The sequence below is a fragment of the Daucus carota genome, chromosome 9, assembly GCF_001625215.2.
Source record: "Daucus carota subsp. sativus chromosome 9, DH1 v3.0, whole genome shotgun sequence".
NCBI classification, from domain to species: Eukaryota; Viridiplantae; Streptophyta; class Magnoliopsida; order Apiales; family Apiaceae; genus Daucus; species Daucus carota.
Genome location: NC_030389.2, coordinates 24,293,904 through 24,313,795, shown reverse-complemented (window position 1 = coordinate 24,313,795; position 19,892 = coordinate 24,293,904). Strand labels below are relative to the sequence as shown.

The 19,892-nt window shown below is 35.1% G+C and overlaps 2 protein-coding genes across 2 annotated transcripts; one reads left to right on the top strand and one right to left on the bottom strand.

The window, feature by feature from the left end:
- Nucleotides 1-13,887: 13,887 nt before the first annotated feature.
- On the bottom strand, nt 13,888-15,681 carry LOC135149514 (probable alpha,alpha-trehalose-phosphate synthase [UDP-forming] 9). The gene is made up of 5 exons (XM_064085243.1): nt 15,321-15,681; nt 14,886-15,223; nt 14,599-14,822; nt 14,264-14,534; nt 13,888-14,181 (listed from the first exon to the last, which is right to left on the bottom strand). The coding sequence occupies exons 1-5, from the start codon at nt 15,679-15,681 to the stop codon at nt 13,888-13,890; spliced, it is 1,488 nt and encodes a 495-aa protein (XP_063941313.1).
- Nucleotides 15,682-15,801: 120 nt separating this feature from the next.
- LOC135149513 (uncharacterized) lies at nt 15,802-17,865 on the top strand. The gene is made up of 2 exons (XM_064085242.1): nt 15,802-15,862; nt 16,397-17,865. Exons 1-2 carry the CDS (start codon nt 15,802-15,804, stop codon nt 17,863-17,865), a joined length of 1,530 nt encoding a protein of 509 aa, XP_063941312.1.
- Nucleotides 17,866-19,892: the final 2,027 nt, after the last annotated feature.

Genomic DNA, 19,892 nt, shown 5'->3' with positions numbered 1-19,892 from the left:
TATATATATATATATATATATATATATATATATATAGTTAAGTTTTATTGAGTACATAAAATCATTGGAGTATTGAAGTACAAATCATAAATTTTTTAGTTTAATATCTCTGATTATCCAAATTTATATATAATTTATCATTTATAATTAATATTAAACATAATTATCAATGAATCATTAATATCTTTCAACTTTAACAAGCATTAAAATTATTGTTCTGCTTATAAGTTATATTGCAGAACATAGTGTCCTACGATTATAAAAGTAATCGTTCCATCTTTTGATTACAATGTTTATGCTGCCGAACATAATCGGCGGGTTGTTGGATATTTACAAATATTGTAGAACAAAAAAAATAAGATTTAAATGACGAGATTATACTGTATCAATCTTGTACTCCAATACTCCAATATTTTTTGTACTCCATAGAACTTGACTCTATATATATATATATATATATATATATATATATATATATATATATATATATATATATATATATATATATATATTTCTGGTACAAACTTACAAACTTACAAATTTTCTGCGTTCAATATATAATTTGAGTTCAACATTTTTTTAACATATTTTGTTGAATATCGGTTAAAATTGTGTTGGAAAAGTACATAAACTAATTTTTGAATGTAAGAACTAAGTTAAACGTATTATATAACTAATATTTATGTTTCTAAACCCCACCCAAACCCCGAGGTATAGTTTAAGTATCTTTATAGATATATTCAACATAATGATAATTAGTGTTCAACACCCGATGTTGAACCCCACTTACAAATGTGTTGAATGCGCGATTTATTTATGCGTTATTTTTAAAAATTGTGATGTTTTTTAAAGAATTTTCAACATGAATACTTTCTATAACTAAGGATTAACATGATGGGAGAATAAAAAAAAATTTGTAAGTTTGTAACTTAAATTTTTTTTTATTTGATCCTATATATATATATATATATATATATATAAATACAATTTTGGCCGTACCCAATTACCCATCTTTTAAAATTATAAAATTTCATTCATACACATTATTCTATACCTTTATCACCTTTATTTATATATCTTATTATTTTTTATATATTCTTCACTAAGTTTTGAGTTTCATCCAACATTATTTATGAAAATTTATTACGATTTATTTTTATTTGATTAAAATTTATAAAAATATAACAATATGATTATAAACTTTTGATATAAATACTATATTTTATAATTTTTAATTCAAAGAAAAAATCAATTTTGTAAAAAAATCAATTCTAACTATGCATGAAATCCATTTACCTCTTTAACAAGTTTTCATTTGAATAATCTTTAAACTATGATGTCATAAATTTTAATTACTAAAAACCATGAAGATAATTTAGTTGTAAGGTCATAACACATAATTAGTACGTGTTTTTAAATAAATAACCTTGAACGGCCCAATCTAATCATTATGTTTGTCTGTGAATTTCAGAGACGTGCACATGAATAATGCTTATTGACTCTAGATATTAGTTGTGGCCCAATAGAATCTACCTTGGGCCGAGAACATAACAACCCTCATTAGGGTTTGTATTTCATAGGCATATTGCGCTCTAGATATTAAACACTTGGGCGGAGAATACAACACCCTTCATTAGGGTTTGTACTTCATATTAGAAGGCGGCGAAACCAATAATAATAAGAAGGATTTGTGCAGAGCCTCCTTTCAAAATAAATTTGAAGCAATTGCTCACTCTTTCGATAAAAGGAAGGTAAGATTATTTTATCTATCTTCTGATGTATATCATCTTATTATTAAGCATGTTTGGATTTGACTGGTTTTACTTTTCTATAAATATGGTTATTGTTTCATATTAGAGGGTGAATTTCTCCGAAAGATGGTTGTTATATAAGTCTTTTATTGATGTTTTTTCATTAACTCTTAACTAGTTGATTTGTTTTTGTACATAATTTTAGTGAGTTGGAATTATACTAATTATGAGAGAAAGTGATAGGGTTCATGATTGTTATGCTTATATACAGGATTTTCACGAGGACTTGTGTGTGGAATTAAACTTTCTGGCCTCAATAATGGGGTTAACCACATGGTATATACACTTACTATGCCTATTCTAATATTTACTTGATTTTTGATGTACTATGTTATTGGAATTGTGTTAGCATGTATCATATATCAGTGATTATTTTTAGTTTATTTGTTTTTATCTATTATGTTATTCTCAGACATTTTTTTAGTTCCTTGTCAAATTTCAATTATAGTGAGGTTCAGGCATAGTAATCATGTTTCCATCTTAAGTCTTATTTAAATCATGAATTTATATTTTGCTATAGTCTCATTCATGTAGTTGCTATAAAATATCCTTTATTCATGTATGTTAACGCCCATATTTATTATTAATTTATGTCATAAATCATTGTAACCTCAAGCCTCCTATCATATTCCATCTACTTCTATTCTTAAACTATAAATGCAGGAAAGTAATTGAAAGAACTGCTCTAAGAAGGATGTGGATCACCCTTTACCCATCCCCAAACAAATATAGAATAATGTCTTTATTGAATTTCTTGTTGGCTTACAAAATGTAAAGAGGTTCATGGAAGAATTAGGGAGTTAGAATAGAAAAAGAAATGAATCCAAATATCAATGTTTGAATGTGTTATTCTTATAAGAAAAAAGTACATTACTTTATCACATCAAGTAAAAACATACTGTTCATATTAATTAACACAAATATGTTGTTTTCTCATTTTAATTTTTATTTTGCATGAGAATTTTCTTGATAGCTCATTCACAATTGCTTCCACCTTTGCCGTAAAAAGTAGCTTTATCTTTTTACAGAAATCCCTCACGAGAAGAACTTTTGTCAAGGAATAGTGTTTGTTATTTCAAATCAATAATCACATCCTTATTTTTTCTAGTGCCTGTATCATTTACATTCTTTAATGTCTAAACATCACAACATGAGTTAACACTTACTTAACTCATTATATCATATAGTTCAACTAATTAAATGTTTAGATTTTAAACATGTCCCAAACCTTAATGAAGTTCCCACTTTTAAATTAAATCTTAAAATATAATATGAACAATCCGAGGTTATTTTTTAAAGAACATATTTAATTATTTAAAAGGATAAAATATACTCAATTCAAACCCTTACTTGAACAAGGAATGACTAAACCATACTAATAGAATAAAATGAAATGAGACTAAACACCTAAGACCATATATTAGATTCGAACCACTAAAACTTAACAATTATTGCATCAATGAAGTACACCATACTATACGTTTCTTTAAATAAATAAGTAAAGTCTTGTTCCTTGTTTCTTTCCACAATCTATGTTATTACGGCTTCTTCTATGACATTTTATTGCCTTATTTTGTCCTTAATTCCCAGTAGCATTTGTGGAGTTTCAATTAATCCTTGCGGAGTAGCAACATCCGTGCCTAGATTCTTTGATGGCCTTCCCCGGCCTGTTTTTGCACTCTTTAGTGCCACTCGTAGAGAAACAGCCTATCCTTGAGGAGTGGAAACATTCGTGCCCTCATTCTTTCAAGGTATTCGCGTGAGTTGTTTTACACTTTTAAATGCTTTTTGTGGTGCATCAATTGATCTATAGGCAACAACAACATCCTGATCATGGGAGATAAACAAGGTGTGCACATAACCTCTTCCCACCAGCTTTAAGGGCTTCTTGTGTGGCCTTCCTCTGCTTCATTTTCTATCTCTTGTGCCACTTGTTCAATAATAGTTTCCTAGGGTGGTGCTTCCTCAACAACCTGCTCTGTGCTATGAGACACATTGAGACACACTGAGAGTGTTATGGCACATAATGGGTTGTTGATGGAGCACCACCCCAGGAAACTATTATTGTAAACTAGGGCCAAAAGGTACAAAATGGTATATGGGAAGGCCAAACAAGAAGCCCTTGGAATAGGTGGGAAGAAGTCATGTATGTGAATACCTTCTCTATCTCCTATGATCATGATGTTGTTACCTAATACTTAATTGATTCACAAAAAATGGCACTTAAAAGTGTAAAATAAGTTACGGTAAGACTAAGAAAGAATTGGGGCACGAATGTTTCTACTCTCCAAGGATGAGGTTTTTCTCTACAAATGGCACGTAATTAGAGTGCAAAACAAGGCAGGGGATGGCCGCCAAAGAATATGGGCACGAATGTGCTTCTCGTATGGATTAATTGAAGCTCCATAACTCGTACTAGGAAGGGCAAAAAGAGGTAGAAAAATGTCATAAAAGAAGCCGTAACTAACGTAGGTAGTGTAAGTAAACAAAGAGAAAGTCTTTAGCTAATTTTTTATTGAACTTATAGTATGGTGTACGAGGATCAGAAATTGCTTAAATTTGGTAGTCACTTTAAATCTAATTTAATACAGTCTTAGGTATTTAGTCATATTGCATTTGATGCTAGTCTGGTGCGGTTACTCCTTGTTCTAATAATGGTTTAAATTGAGTTTGCTTTATCCTTTTTCCAATTAGACAAATATTTGCTTTTGAAAAAATAACATGGTGTTATACCCTAATATTTTTAAGTTTGTATAATTTTAAAAGTTTGAGCTTCTCCAAGGTTGAGAACATGTTTGCCTTCAAAATCTATGTTATTACGATTTCTTCTATGGCATTTTCCCTCCTTTTGCCCTCCTAAGTACGTTTTTTGGAGTTTCAAATAATCCATGCAGAGTAGCGAACATCTGAGCCCAGATTCTTTAGTGGCCTTCCCATGCCTAATTTTGCATTCTTGAGTGCCACTTGTATAGCAACAACTGATCCTTGGGGAGTGGAAACATTCGTGCCCAGTTTCTTTTACCATATTTCCTTAACTTGTTTTACACTTGGAGGCTTTTTGTGGTGCATTAATTGATCCTTAGGCAACAACATCCTGATCACGGGAGATAAACAAGGTGTGAACATAACTTCTTCCCACCGGCTTCAAGGGCTTCTTACCCGGTCTTCCCTAACTTCATTTTGTACCTCGATCTTAATGCCAGTTGTTCAATATTAGTTTTCTAGGGTGGTACTTCATCAAAAACCCACTTTATGCCATGACACTCTAAGTGCTTCTTAATAGGTCGAAATTTTTGCGCATGTGATGTGGTAGCAAAGCCATTCCTATCACCATTATTGTTACTAACTTTTGAAACAAAAGATCTTGCATATGATCATAATGACCAACACCAACAGTCGTATGAATCAGCGGAATATATGTTATTGCAAGTTTTGATGAGTCCTGAGTGACTTGTGTTCTTTTAGATCACCTATTTGTGGAGTCATCCTATGAATAAGAGAAATAATATAAAATAAATTTTGATAAATTTCTCTCATTTTGATTCTGGTTGTAAGTACCTAAAACTAGATCTCGTCGTAGGTTTTGGAGCATGGTAAGTGAAAGACACATCAATAAAATTTCTAGAAGTTTACAAGTAAGCCACATTAGCCATGGTTTTTGTGTGCAAGACGCGGGACGAAGTCATAATAACACAAGGCCAACAAGTTCCCACAATAATTTCCGTATAAATGAGTGCTTGTTAGAAGGAGACTTATTGGTAGCATTTATAAAAGGTTCTAATTGTCAGAGATCTTGAAATAATCTATGTTATGTTGGGATTAATCTGAAGTACATGGTTTTGTTTTCTAATCATTTTATCAGGATAGTATATTAAAGATACAATCCTACAATAATAAAAATATCATCATTAACAATAAGTAAGTAAAGGTAATTATATTCACAAGCATAACATACACACACATACACACATAAATAAAATAAAATAAATTTATAGATTACCTTCATTCTCGAGCACACACAATTTTCTATCTTCAGCGTTAAATCAAATTGGAATGATTTGAGAAACATGAATTATGAATTGAGTTATGTGAGGGGTCATGATAATTTTGTACATATAAAAATTATAGTGGCATGAAACTTTATAGCCATGTTAATAATAAATTTTGCACATGGTGGTGAAATTCAAATTTAAATTATTTGTTATCTAGATATCTTTTGTAGAATGATAAAAATATATGAATTTATATGAATAATTTAGATGATACTTTAGAAAAATTATTATGAACATGGATATTGAGATTAAGATGATATATCGTAGGTCTATGAGTAGCTTGATTCTAATTGATGATTGTTTTTATACAAGAATTATCAAAACTAGTCATATACATAAGATATCATTAAAATATTAATATCTTTTTTCATAATAATTTTGTAAAAATATCATCTAAATTCTTCAGATAAATACATACATTTTATCATTTTATTGAAGATATTAAAATAACAGATAATTTAAATTTTGAATTGCATGACCTTTTTGCAAAACTTAAACTAACATGGGCATGAAGTATCACTAGACTACAAGATCTATATTTTTATGTGTATATAATTACCATGACCCCACACATAAGCCAATTCATAATTCATCTTTATCAAATTATTCCCGTTGATTCACCATCCAAGATAGATTATTGTTTGTGCTCCAGAATGAAAGTAATCTAAAAATTTATTTTATTTTGTTTATGTGTATGTGTGTATGTGTTTTTCATTCTTATGAATATTTTCTTTCCTTACTTATTGTTATTGATGATATTATTATTATTGCAGGATTGTCTAGAAATTATTCCTTATGTTCAAGGATTTGAATGTTTAATGTATTATCCCAATAAAATGATTAGAATAGATAAGTTATACTTGACTAATGGAGCCCCATGATGATTTTTTCAAGATCTCTAACAATTAAAACCTTTTATGAATGCTACCAAGAATTCTTCTTCTAACAATGCACTCATTTTATGGTAACTATGATAGGAACTTCCTGACCGTATTATTTGATGCATCTTTCACTTAACCATACTACCAATACCTGCGAGCATGTAGGAGGGTTGGTGCCTAGTACTTACAACCAAAATTGAAATGAGAGAAATTTATAACAATTTATTGTATATTATTGCTTGATTCACACAATGACTCTACAATTGGAGACGTAATAGAACCAAAATGACTCGATGGGGATTCTGGAGAAACTTGTGCTAACATCTGTTCCGTTGATTCGTACTACTGTTGGTGATGAACACGACAATTATGTGAAGTTTCAAATGATTAGTAATAATTATGGTGCTGGGAATGGCGTGGCTACAACATCACCTGTGCAACACGTTCGACACACTCAGAGTGTTATGGCACATAGTAGGTTGTTGATGAAGCACCATCCTAGAAAATTATTATTGAACAACTAGAGCCAATATGTACAAGATGAGGCTAGGGAAGGCGGCATAAGAAGCCTTTGGAGCAGGTGGGTGGAAGTTATATACCTTCACACTTTGTCTGTCTACGATGACTGGGATGTTGTTGCCCAATGATTAATATGATCCACCACAGATGGCACTTAAAAGTGTAAAACAAGTGAGGGGATGACCATGAAAGAATCCGGGCATGAATTTTTCCACTCCCTAAGGAATGAGGTTTTGCTCTATAAGTGGCATTTAATTAGAGTGCAAAACGATGCAGGCTAGGCCACAGAAGAATCTTGACACCCATGTCCTACACCATAGGGATTAATTGAAACTCCATAAATGATACTCCAGAGGGCAAAAGAAGCAGAAAAATGTCATAGAAGAAGGTGTAAATAACGTAGGTAGGATTAGTTTATCTATCTTGTGATGTATATCATCTTATTATTAAGCATTTTATGGATTTGACTTGGTATTACTTTTCTATAAATATGGTTATTGTTTCATATTAGAGGGTGAAATTCTCCCAAAGATGGTTGTTATATAAGTCTTTTATTGATGTTTTTTCATTAACTCTTCTTTTTTAACTAGTTGATTTGTTTTTATACATGATTTTAGTGAGTTGGAATTATACTAATTATGAGAGAAAATGATAGGGTTCATGATTATATGATATTACATTATGTAATATTTTTAATGAATAGATATGTTCTTCTCCTTCCAACCCACTTCTCATTTTAATAGTCCAATTTACACAACTCACACATATTAAGAAATATTAAATGTGACATGTTTTTATCATTGTCATGCATTGGTTATACAACAATACTAGTACGTTTTCATTTAAAGTCAACATAATTTGCATGGTAAATGATGAAAATTGTGTGGGCTAATAAATATTAACACTGAAACTCTTAAGTAAAAAAGACAAGTCCCTGTATCACCAACTTAAGTAAAAAAAACTCTTTGGTAATATGTAATTTAGGAGATGTTTTAGTTGCTGATATGTAATTTAGGAGAATGAAATTTATTGGTGATGTTTTAATTGGTGATGATCTCTGAATTAACTAACTGTTTCTCATAGTTAATTAAACTTGTGTTGCTAAGGTCCAATGTTAGTTAACTGTTTGTCATATATAATTGTGGAATTGTAGCATAATTCTCTCTTTCTTGCTGATCATTCCTTAACTTAATAACAATCACTTCTGTCTTTATATTTAGTTGTCTAGTTGAGTTTTTAAATTATCCGCATAATTGGTCTCCTTCTTTTAATCCATATATGTTCATTTCTGTAGGATGGCAGAGAAGTTGCTGAATGTGAGGTATAACTATGATGGCACATTCAACAAGACAAGTTATTCAGGGGGGAAGAGTATTATTATCAACCGCCAAGACGTGGATGAATTTTCATATACAGTGGCGCTAGAAAATGTCAAGGATTGCCTCAACTGTACTGAAATTGGAGGATTATATGTGCTGAATGGAAAACCCCAACAATGGAAGCTTCTGAAGTGTGATTCAGATTTGCTTCAACTGGTAGATGCCTGCGAAAGTGGTGGGGACATAAATATATATGTGGATTGTGTTGTTGACAAAGAATGCAAGCCACTGGAGCCAGGGGTGTCATTTCTAGTCGTACGACCAAGAAAGAACATACTTAAAGGTCATTTCTTATTTTAAATTTTAAATTTAAATATAATAACAAATTACTAAGTTATATTTACTTATAATAAGGCTTGCTTATGTGTTTAATCTCATGAGACACATGTTTACTGATTTGTGTCTTTTTGCAAATTTCTGCAGAACATCTACAAAGCAAACAGAACAAGCGTACTTTTGTATCTTCACACCAACTACAACAACAAAGGCAAAGCAAGAGGATTCCAAGGTCACCTCAGTTGCAGGAGGTTGAACAGAACAAGCTTCCAAAATCACCACGTTTACAGGAGCTAGCGAAGAAGAATCTTCGAAGCTCAACTCATTTGCAAGAGGTTCAAAACAACAATCTGCCAAAGACACCTCCAAAGAATCTTCGAAGCTCAACTCATTTGCAAGAGGTTCAAAACAACAATCTACCAAAGACACCTCCAAAGAATCTTCGAAGCTCAACTCATTTGCAAGAGGTTGAAAACAACAATCTGCCAAAGTCACCGCGTTTGGAGGACCTACAGAAGGATCTTTCAAGCAACCCTCAGTGGTAGAAAGATGTATGCCCCAACGCTGTATCTGCAATGGTGGCGAAAAGGAGGTTACACTTATCAAAAATTGATACAATTGAGGTAGAAAAATTTTCCCTTAGCTCACACCTATTTTCCAACATACCAACTGATATTTTCCTGATTTCACACTTGCAGTCGGGCCGAGTGAATGAGTATGAGCTGCGTAAAATTCAGAATGTGGAAGAAAACAAAAAAAAGGTTCAAGGAACTCGAATTAGGAAATTATGCTGCTAATCCAATTAAGCCGATAGTCCAGCAGAGTATAAAGGAAAAGAAGGATCGGGATGATCCTGAATATGTTGTGGAAAATGAGACGGGAGATGAAAGTGATGACACTTCAGAGGTAATATTTTATACTTATTATGTACACTTATTCTTTATTTGTGATTATTTTATTATTAATTAGCTGTTTGTGAAATTATATGAACCTATTGGGTAATTTTGTGTAAGGGGTTGCATTTGATTTTGCACTTATTATGTACATTTTTTCTTCATTTGTCAAGAATATAGATAAAAAAGAATTGTTAATGCTTTCTTTTTTGAGAAATTTTAAATGTTTTGTGTGGTTAATTTTAAGTTTGTTTTGTAAACGCTTATTCATTTGTATTAGGCTAGACACAATTTGCATGCAATAATTATGTCTTAAAATTTCTAAATGATTATTTTTTTTTATTAAATTAACAATATCACAATATATATCTGTTTTAGTTATTATGTACATTTTTTCTTCATTTGTGTTTAATATTTACTGCATAGGGAATCAAATCTGTCCAGAAACGGAAAGCAATACCTGGTCCCAGAACTCGTTCGCGAGCAAATGATAAGGATTTGGGTGATAAGGATCCGGTGGATCCTATCGACAAAGGCAAAAAAGTTGCTGCTGCTAGTACCAAAAGTGCAAAACTTATAAAGCCAACATGTAGCAAACTGTTAAAACAAGGGGATAATTCTGCACCAAGTGGTACAATTGCTGCGTATATGGCCCTGCGAGAACGTCAGAAGCAGAATCTTGAAGCTGAAATGAGGAGAGAGGATGTTGGTGATACCGATTTACAAAATGGAAGTGAAGGTGAAGAAGTAGAAGCAGGTAATATGGTCATTTGTACTTTATTTCTTCTGTACATCTCATTTTTTAATAATTAGTAGGATTATTAGCAATAATATGGTAATTGCATTTTATTTTATTTGATGGCTATCTGAACAGAACCTAAAAGACGTAGAGGACGTTCAAAAATGTTAAAAGTTCATGCTAGGATTGCTGCTGAAAAGATCTTTGTTAAACTGAGTAAACGAGGTCAACCAATTGGAGAGCGGAAAACTAGATCCGAGTTGAGCAATTTCCTGGGGACTCTAGTTAAGGATCACGTGTCACTTACTTATGTTAATTGGCATGTTGTTCCAGATGATTTGAAGAAGAAAATGTTGGAATATACTTTGGTGACCTCTATAACCTCAACTTTACTTACTTTTCTCATATCTGTGCACCAACTCATTCAAGTTCTATGTTGACACATTATAGGAGAGGTTTGATATTGCACCAGAAGGGGAAAAGTGGGTGTATGAGACACTTAATTCATCCTGGAGAACACACAAGTCCCGTGTCAAGCTGATGCATTACTCCCAATTTGACAATGATGAGGAAAGGATTCAAAACAGGCCGGATCATATTCCGCTCGAGGATTGTAAGATGCTGTTGGACTAATGGGCGGACGATGGAGTTCAGGTATATTTATAAGGTGGCAAGTATATAGTTTAGAAATTAATTTGCTGCATGCCATTTGATATGGAAAGTAAAATATGATAACATTGTTTTGGTAACAAATTTTGGCTGAGGATAATAAGGCTCGTCACAATATGTATGTTGAGACACACACTCTCGGTTGCAAGAGTCTTGCTGAGCTTAGAACAACACTGGTATGAACATAAACAACTTGAGTACCCTATAGCTTTTAATAATTTGTCATAAATATTTGTTAATTGATGATGTCCGTAATTTGTAAGAAATAAAATTGAGTACCTTGTACCTTTTTCTTATATTAATTTATAGAGTGTTGATAATCGCCAGTTTGATGTTACTTTTGGATAATTGCCATATGAGTTTATAATAGGCACAGACTTCAATAATATTTGAAGGTAGATTAGGCACTCTAAATCTTCTGCATTTAAATTTTTATTGGATTAAATAGCAGTTTGGACTTGGTACGCTAATTTGAGTTTAGCTTTGAGTTTGGCAGTTTTTTAATTCTATTTTTAAAAATGCACTCAAATTATGTAATGCCCAAATTCACAGTTGTTAAATTCAATTTTAGTTTAATTAGTTTGAAAAGTTCACGAGTGAAGTGTATGTTTCGATTGCTTCGATTTTTTGTCTACCTTCAATGTTCCCGTACCAAGCTTGTCTAATTCATTGTCTAGTTACGAGTGAAGTGTTGTTTCTGTTACTTGACAGAAAGAAGATGACCCAAATCAGAGGTCCCCATCAGAGGCTAAAATCTTTGTAGAAAGTCGCAAGCGCAAGCCTGGACACGAGTACAAGTTAAGTCCAAAAGCAATTAAGAAAAAAATTGTAAGTAAATTATCTTCTAAAGTATATATATTTGAACTCATTTTACCTCTACCTCTGTACACTTGACAAAACTTTATCTTGTAGGAGTCTGTTGAAAAGATAATGAAAGAAGGAAATGATGCAGTTGAGCTCGTTCCCAAAAAGAAAAAGAACCGGCCAGATTGGTTGGTGGGAAGGCAAGGTAAAACAGCAGCTTCGACAGAAACTCCAGTTGATCCGGTTACACAATCTACAGTCGAGGAGCTGCACACAAAGATTGCTCAGCTAGAGAGTGAGATGGAAGCGAAGGTCAATACAAAAGTTCAACATAACATGGCCTGGTTGCTGAAGAAACTCGGAGAGGCAAATCCGGGTCTGAAAGTTGACATTACTCATGACTTTTGTGCAACTGTTTCTAGTGATGGAGATGAATTTGGCACTCCAATCACTCCTGGCACCGCTTCTGGAACCGCTCCTGGCACCACCCGTGGCACCACCGACTCTTTAATATAACTGTTTCTACATAAAACTTAGTTAATATGAATTTGTCGTCCTTCATTTTGTTGTCAGATTGTTTTGATGTTGCGTTTCTTGAATGGTTTGGATGGGATTGTTTTATGTTGGAGGATGGTTGGATATTTGTTCTTTTGGAGTTTGGTATTTGTAGTTTAGGTGGATGTATGGTGGGAAGTTTGGATGGATGTTTGTTGGATTGTTTGTTGCATTATTTATATTTTTAATGGGAATGCTCCAAAAACAATGCAGGCATTGCAGAAAATTTTCAAATATATGTTACAATAGCTCATTTTAACGTTACAGCTGATTAATGTTTGTGCTACAGTTAGTCCACTTAGTGTTCCGAAAGCACCTTTTTACTGTTACAATAGGCACACAAATGGTGACGTGGCAGTCCACGTGTAGGACCCACACGCTGACGTGGAGAGTGATGGACCCACCAACATGATGACGTGGCTATTTGGGACCCACAGGATGACGTGGCAGCGGAGGCCCCACCACGCTGACGTGGCTTTGTGGGACCCACATGCTGACGTGGTAGTGCGGGACCAACAAGCATGTGGGTCCCACGTCAGCATGTGGGTCCCACGTGCTGACGTGGCGGGTGTGGGTCCCACATGCTTACGTGGCTGAGTGGGACCCACATGCTGACGTGGCCTCTGTGGGTCCCACATGCTGACGTGGCAGGTGAGGGTCCCACATGCTGACCTGGCTTTGTGGGACCCACATGCTGACGTGGCTTCTGTGGGTCCCGCATGCTGACCTGGCCTCCGTGGGACCCACATGCTGACGTGGCATATGTGGGACCCACATGCTAGCTTGACCGGTGGAATGTGCTATTGTATCAGTGGTTTACCGTTACAGCATCCCCTTATTATGTTACAGTAGGGCGTTGCGGTAACGTTTTTTGGCTGTTACAGTTGATTCCAGTTTGTGTTACAATAGGGGCCAATTGTAACGTTCGCAAACGTAACGCCCATTGGTGTTACAGTAGCTCTATTGTAACGGATTTTGGCCCTATTGTAACATGACTTGGGCATTACAATTGGCCATTTATGGCGTAGTGGATATAGTCTCAAAAATGATAAATGTTATTAATTTAACAAGATTATTAATTCAATGAGGTTTAATATACAATATCTTTATTATGCTGGGACTGTTTTTTTTAAATATCCATTTAAAGTGGGCTATACATTTTTACCAGTTCTGTTTTTGGCCAAATACAAATTTACAAGCATTAGTACATAGTAGTAGGTCTGATGCTGACTTTACAAAAAAGAACTTGCTATATTACATTTATATATGCTCCTATACCAATGTTCACGAACACTATGCTTGTCAGTTGTCAAGGAATACTTGGCGGATTTTCAGCGGAGCTTGGCTGCGTACTCGAAACATTAGCAAGCCACTGGAGTAGCTTCTGAACTTCAAAAGTATCGTCAACAAAGTACTTGGCCTTGCTAGGCTTTTGCTCCACAGTGCAGAAAAAGATTTCCGGAACAGCAGGGACCACCACAGATGAAACAATTTTCAAAGTACCGTCGTACATGTCTCCAATGCAGAGGATGAAATCAGGGATCTCACCATTGCTAACCATTGTCGCGATTACCTTTTCTGTGACCAAGCCTTTGCTTGCATCCTAAATATTTTAGGTTGCTAGTTAAGTAAATTACTGTACAATGCACAGCGAAGACCGAAAGAGGGAGACGAGAGACACATACCTGTGGTTTAAGCTCAACAATATTTTTTCCCTTTCTAACTACTGCAGGTTCGTTAGCAATGACGTGTTTACAATGATCCGACAATTCCTTTGCCTGCAAGGATTCAAAATCATGATCTGCATCTTGACGGTGCCAAACCAAAGCACTTTCTTTGACTTCGATGGTGGAACCATCCGTGACTTCTGTATATGAATTTATTATACGCTCCACTGTTGCCTTCCACTCGAGATCCACAACCAAACTAGATTGCCATTCAGAAGTTTTCTTCCACCTGCAAACCAAAGGCAAGAAGTGCCACTAGAAAAGGTCTCTAAGAAGTTTGTGAAGGAAAATACCTTATGAAGTACCCATGTTCAGCAGCTAGTCCTAGACCTTCACATGGAGCCAGCCACTCGGTTAAGGAACTTCTACCACTTGCACTAACGATAAACACAGTGTTCTTAGGATCATCACACAGAGTGATAAGAGCAGTTTCAGCTTCACTACTAAGGTTTTTCTTGGCCGAGGAATGAGGAACAAGGATGCCAACAAAGTCTAGAAATATAGCCCTCCTATTTGTCTAGTTGTACGCAGGAACTATGTTTTCAAACAATTTTTGAAAACATAGGGAGAAGGCAGCAACCTTAATTATGAAACTGAAGCCCATACCCCAACATTGATAATTATAGTGATCAAGACATGCTCTCTCCATGCTATGGACGAAACTGCGAGCCCAATACGCCACATCAAGAGACTGAACATAGCTATAGTTCTGCTCTTGTCTTAATTGCCTTAAAAAATCATCCATGGAGATCGTAGAACGCATAGCCTCAGCTACGAAACTAATACCCCATGGATTTATTCCAATTGTTCCACTCAGAGATGGAGAACAACCAACATATTCATAAATGATTAGCACACTTGTTTCGAGGAGAATATGACATAATTCCCCTAGCTTCATCCATAGTTGTAGAGCCCTGCCTGCAAACGAGATACATGTTAGGGACTAGATTCATTCCATCTCTTACAGCATTTATTATGCAACATTCCGAGGCATCATAGTAGGCACTCTTTTCACATTGATCAACTGGTCGATCAATTAGAATCACTAGTTGATGACCACAAGAACCATAAATCTGATTAATCCTGTTAGCAGTTCCATACGTCTCCCATCTCACTTCCTCAATGTCTTCTCCTGAGCTTCTTTCAGGATTGATAATTTGAACAAGAACCACAATATCCCGCAAGTTTTCATACTTCCTCAATAGCTGCTCAGATGCTAATAACTTCAGACTAATTGCCTTGAATAAGTTCATGTCGTCTACACCAACAATTACATGGTTCCCCTTGAACTTCCCTTCGAATTCCTTGACTTTCACTGATGTAGAAGGAATATTCAGAACATTTTCAACTTTTTCCAAATGAATTCCTATAGGCATAATCTTGATATACACCGTGCGAGCACTATAATCCAGCCCAATTTGTTCTCATTTGGACTCACAGTCCAGTCCTAGCATTCTACTACAACATGAGAAGATGTGGCGAGCAAAATTGAAAGTATGAAACTCGATGAGATCATAGTTCAACAAAATCCTCAGAATGTCAGCACTTACATGAAGTGTTCGATAGATCTCTGATGCAAGGACTGGACTATGGAGAAAGAATCCGAGTTTGGCCCTGTAGCGCTTATTTCTCAAGAACACAAGGACCGCCATGAGGTGATAGTCATGAATCCAAATATAATAGATAAATAAGATATTTTTTTAAGGTGCAGTTCTTCTCCCTAACTAATAGTAGAAATAAAGTAATGGTTATAAGGGTTCTCTAAAATATGACCCAAGTTAATAAATGTCTCTAACCAAAAAATGTCTACATTTTTAATGTGTTTTTTATACGCAATAAATTATAACTAATTGAACATCACTAAAATTATAGACACAATTGGGATAAAAAGTTAGGCACATTTGAAAACTTTACAAATATAAGGACAAATCCGACAGTGGCTTAAAAATCCAAATTTGGACCAATTCTAGCCTAAATCTTCTCAACGGGGGCCTGAATTACAGTCCAAATTTAGGCCACTTAGGCCAACACTATTGAATCCATGACTTTCTGGAGTTGTTTGGATTATTTTGGTTCGGAGTATTACTCTAGATCAATTTTTATTTGTTGGTGGTGATTTTAATGGTCATATTGGTGCGAGAGCAGATGGGTATCAAGGTGTTCATGGTGGGTTTGGTTATGGTGTTAGAAATGACAATGGTTCGACGCTTTTGGAATTTACAACAGCACATGATTTAGTGATTGTTAACTCTTGTTTCCGCAAGCGTGATGACAATCTAATTACTTTTAGGAGTGGGGGACATGCCACTCAAATTGATTATCTTCTTATTCGCAGTAGAGATTTCAGATTTTGTTCATATTGTAAGGTTTTTCCAGTGGAAGCTTGTGCTTCACAGCACCGTCTTTTAGTCATGGATTTGTCTTTGGATGGCCCACCTATGGAGGGATTGAGAGTTGTCACACCTCGAATTCTGTGGCGTAATTTACATGGATCGAAAGTAGCAGAATTTAAGGACATGCTTGAGGGTTTTTTTAGGTTGGAAGATGATGTTGATCAAATGTGGATACGTATGGCTGATTTAATTCGAGGTGTGGCACGGAGGACGTTGGGAGTGGCTTCAGGGAATATAAAGGAGCAGAGAGAATCTTGGTGGTGGAATGATGATGTAAAAGCCAAAGTGCAATTTAAGAAAGGATGCTTTTTGGAATTCATGTCGTGTCCAGAAGGGCCAGATCGGCATATAAAGCGGGAGTTATTTAAACTTGCAAAAAGAATGGCTAAACAGGCAGTTGCGGAAGCGAAAACTAAGGCGTATCAAGACGTGTATAGGCGTCTAGGTACTAAGGAGGGAGTGAATGAAATTTTTAAACTTGCAAAAGCACGTAACAAGCGCAGTCAGGATATTGGTGCGGTTCGATATATAAAGGACGAGGGTGACCGGGTTTTGCTTTATGATGGGGATATTATAGCGAGATGGGGCAGGTATTTCTCTAAGTTATTTAACGTAGCTCGAGGGAGGGAGATTGTATTCGAGCAAGAGAATGTCAATGTTTCTCACAATGATGTTGGTATGAGTCAAGATATTACTATGGCAGAGGTCCGCGTAGCTTTAGGCATGATGGGTAAGGGTAAAACAGTTGGGCTTGATGAGATTCCGATTGAGGTGTGGCAGTGTTTGGGGGAACATGGGGTACGATGGTTAACAGCTCTTCTTAATGTTATATTTCGGACATCCAGGATGCCGAGTGAGTGGCGATTAAGTGTTGTTGTACCCATCTATAAAAATAAAGGTGATGCTCAAAGTTGTAGTAATTATCGTGGTATTAAGCTGCTTAGTCATACGATGAAACTTTGGGAACGAGTTATTGAGTGCAGGATTCGAAGAATTGTTACCATTTCAGTGAATCAATTTGGTTTTATGCCTGGGAGTAGGGGTGAGCATAACTGGATATCCGGTCCAGTTATGAATTATAAACCGGATATCCGGTTTTTCGGATCACTAAAATTTCATTCCGGTTTCGGTTTAACCGGATATCCGGATATTCGGATATCCTTTTAAATCGGATCGGAAAACGGATTATCCGGATCCCGTTTCTTCTCCGAGAATAGACGGTATTACATTTTGATTCAAGAAATTTCTAATAATTAACTTTACTCTATTGCACAACTGTGAAAAGAAAAAGAAGCAGACTCCCATAAGAAAGAAATATGCAAGCAGAAGGTGTAGGCACACAAAAAATTTGGTAGAACTAAAGCAATGCAGAGAAAAGGGAACATTGTGTGGGGACGTCTTATGGCTGTGCACGCATGTGGCATGAGAGAAGCTATGCAATGTGCAATATGGAAATTAGCTTGCACTCTCAATATGCAAAGTCTAATGAATACTTATGGATTACTTGTTTTGATGGCAGACCCCACAAATAGGCTGGACAAGGTAAAAGTTGATGTAGCTAAATTAACTGATGCAACATGCAACATCAATTAGAAGATATACCCAGGGACTGAATAGCATCATCAATAAAATGAGCTGTGAGGCACATATAACTTAAATTTTGACCAGAGGTCCAAGCATCTGTTGTTAAGCAAATTCTTGAGGATAATTTATTAAAATAATCCTTTAACTTCCTCTTCTCCTCAATAAAAATAGTGTAACAATCTCTTGCAACAGTGAAACGTGAGGGAATTAAAAATTCAGGATGCATGGCCTTGCAAAATAAGCGAAAACCTTCTCTCTCTACGAACATAAAAGGTAACTCATCCATAATTAGCATCTTTGCAAGCGCAGATCTAGAAACCTCTTGATTGAAAATCCAAGGTTTTGACACACTAATTGTCTCAGTAGTTCCATCTTTGTTAACAATGGTTTGAGATTCAAAATTCAAGATCTTTTGTTTTTTATCCAGATTAGCAGGTAACATCTTGCATCTCTTAGTGTGATTAGCTAAACAAGTAGTTCCATTGTCAGGGTTACAGCCAATCAATTTAGAACAGTAAATACACTTAGCCATATCTGGATCATCAGTTCTTTCATAATGGTCCCAAACAGGAGAGGCATTTTTTCGTTTACGAGAAGAATTGTCACCTCGTTTTGACCTTGATCGTTTCTCCTTATGACTTGACAAGACTTGAACATTCTTCTTATTTTTTTCCAAGGTGTCTTCTTCGTCATGCTTCTGTTGTTGGTTGTTTGTTTGCTGACTAGTTCCATTCTCATCTTCTAAATTTACTACGTCCATGTGATCATCAAGATGAGTTGACATTGTTCTTTATCTGCATAAAACCGTGTCTTAAAATTCTTTACTGATGCGTGAAACAAAAGAGAAACAATATATATATAAACTCAGAACCATGATCACTGATTCATTGATCAGATACTTACTTTAGATTTAAAAGTTATAACAAATAATATAATATACAATAATTATACATACCTGATATCGATAGCCGTAGGCGATGGAGTGATGCTGTATTGCTGTGAATTGTGATGGTTCTGGCCTCTGGGGTTCTTACTTCTTAAGGTTTAACGTAGACTAGTTGGGCACTGCTTAGCAGATTAGAATTTTAGATGGCTACGTGACCTAACAAAGTTTGATATTAGGTTAAATAATTTATATATATTATTTATAAAAATATTTTTTATATAAAAATAATAAAACCGGATCGGATCCGGATATCCGGTTTCTTGTATATATGTGATCCGGATCCGAATCCGAATTTCTAGAAAAAAACCGGATCGGATATCCGGTCCGTTTTATTCGGATCGGATATCCAAATTTTCGGATTTTTTAAACCGAATACCGGACCGGAAAATCGGATAATCCGGATTTCGGATTTTTATGCTCACCCCTACCTGGGAGGTCCACCATTGAGGCGATTTATCTCATTCGTTGTCTTATGGAGAAATATCGAGAGTGTCGTAAGGATCTTCATATGGTGTTTATGGATCTTGAAAAGGCTTATGATAGTGTACCACGGGTCGTTCTTTGGAGATGTTTAGGAGCGCGAGGAGTGCCGGAGGTGTATATTTGGACCATACAGGATATGTATTCAGCAGTGGGGACGTGTGTTAGGACACCCGTTGGGGAT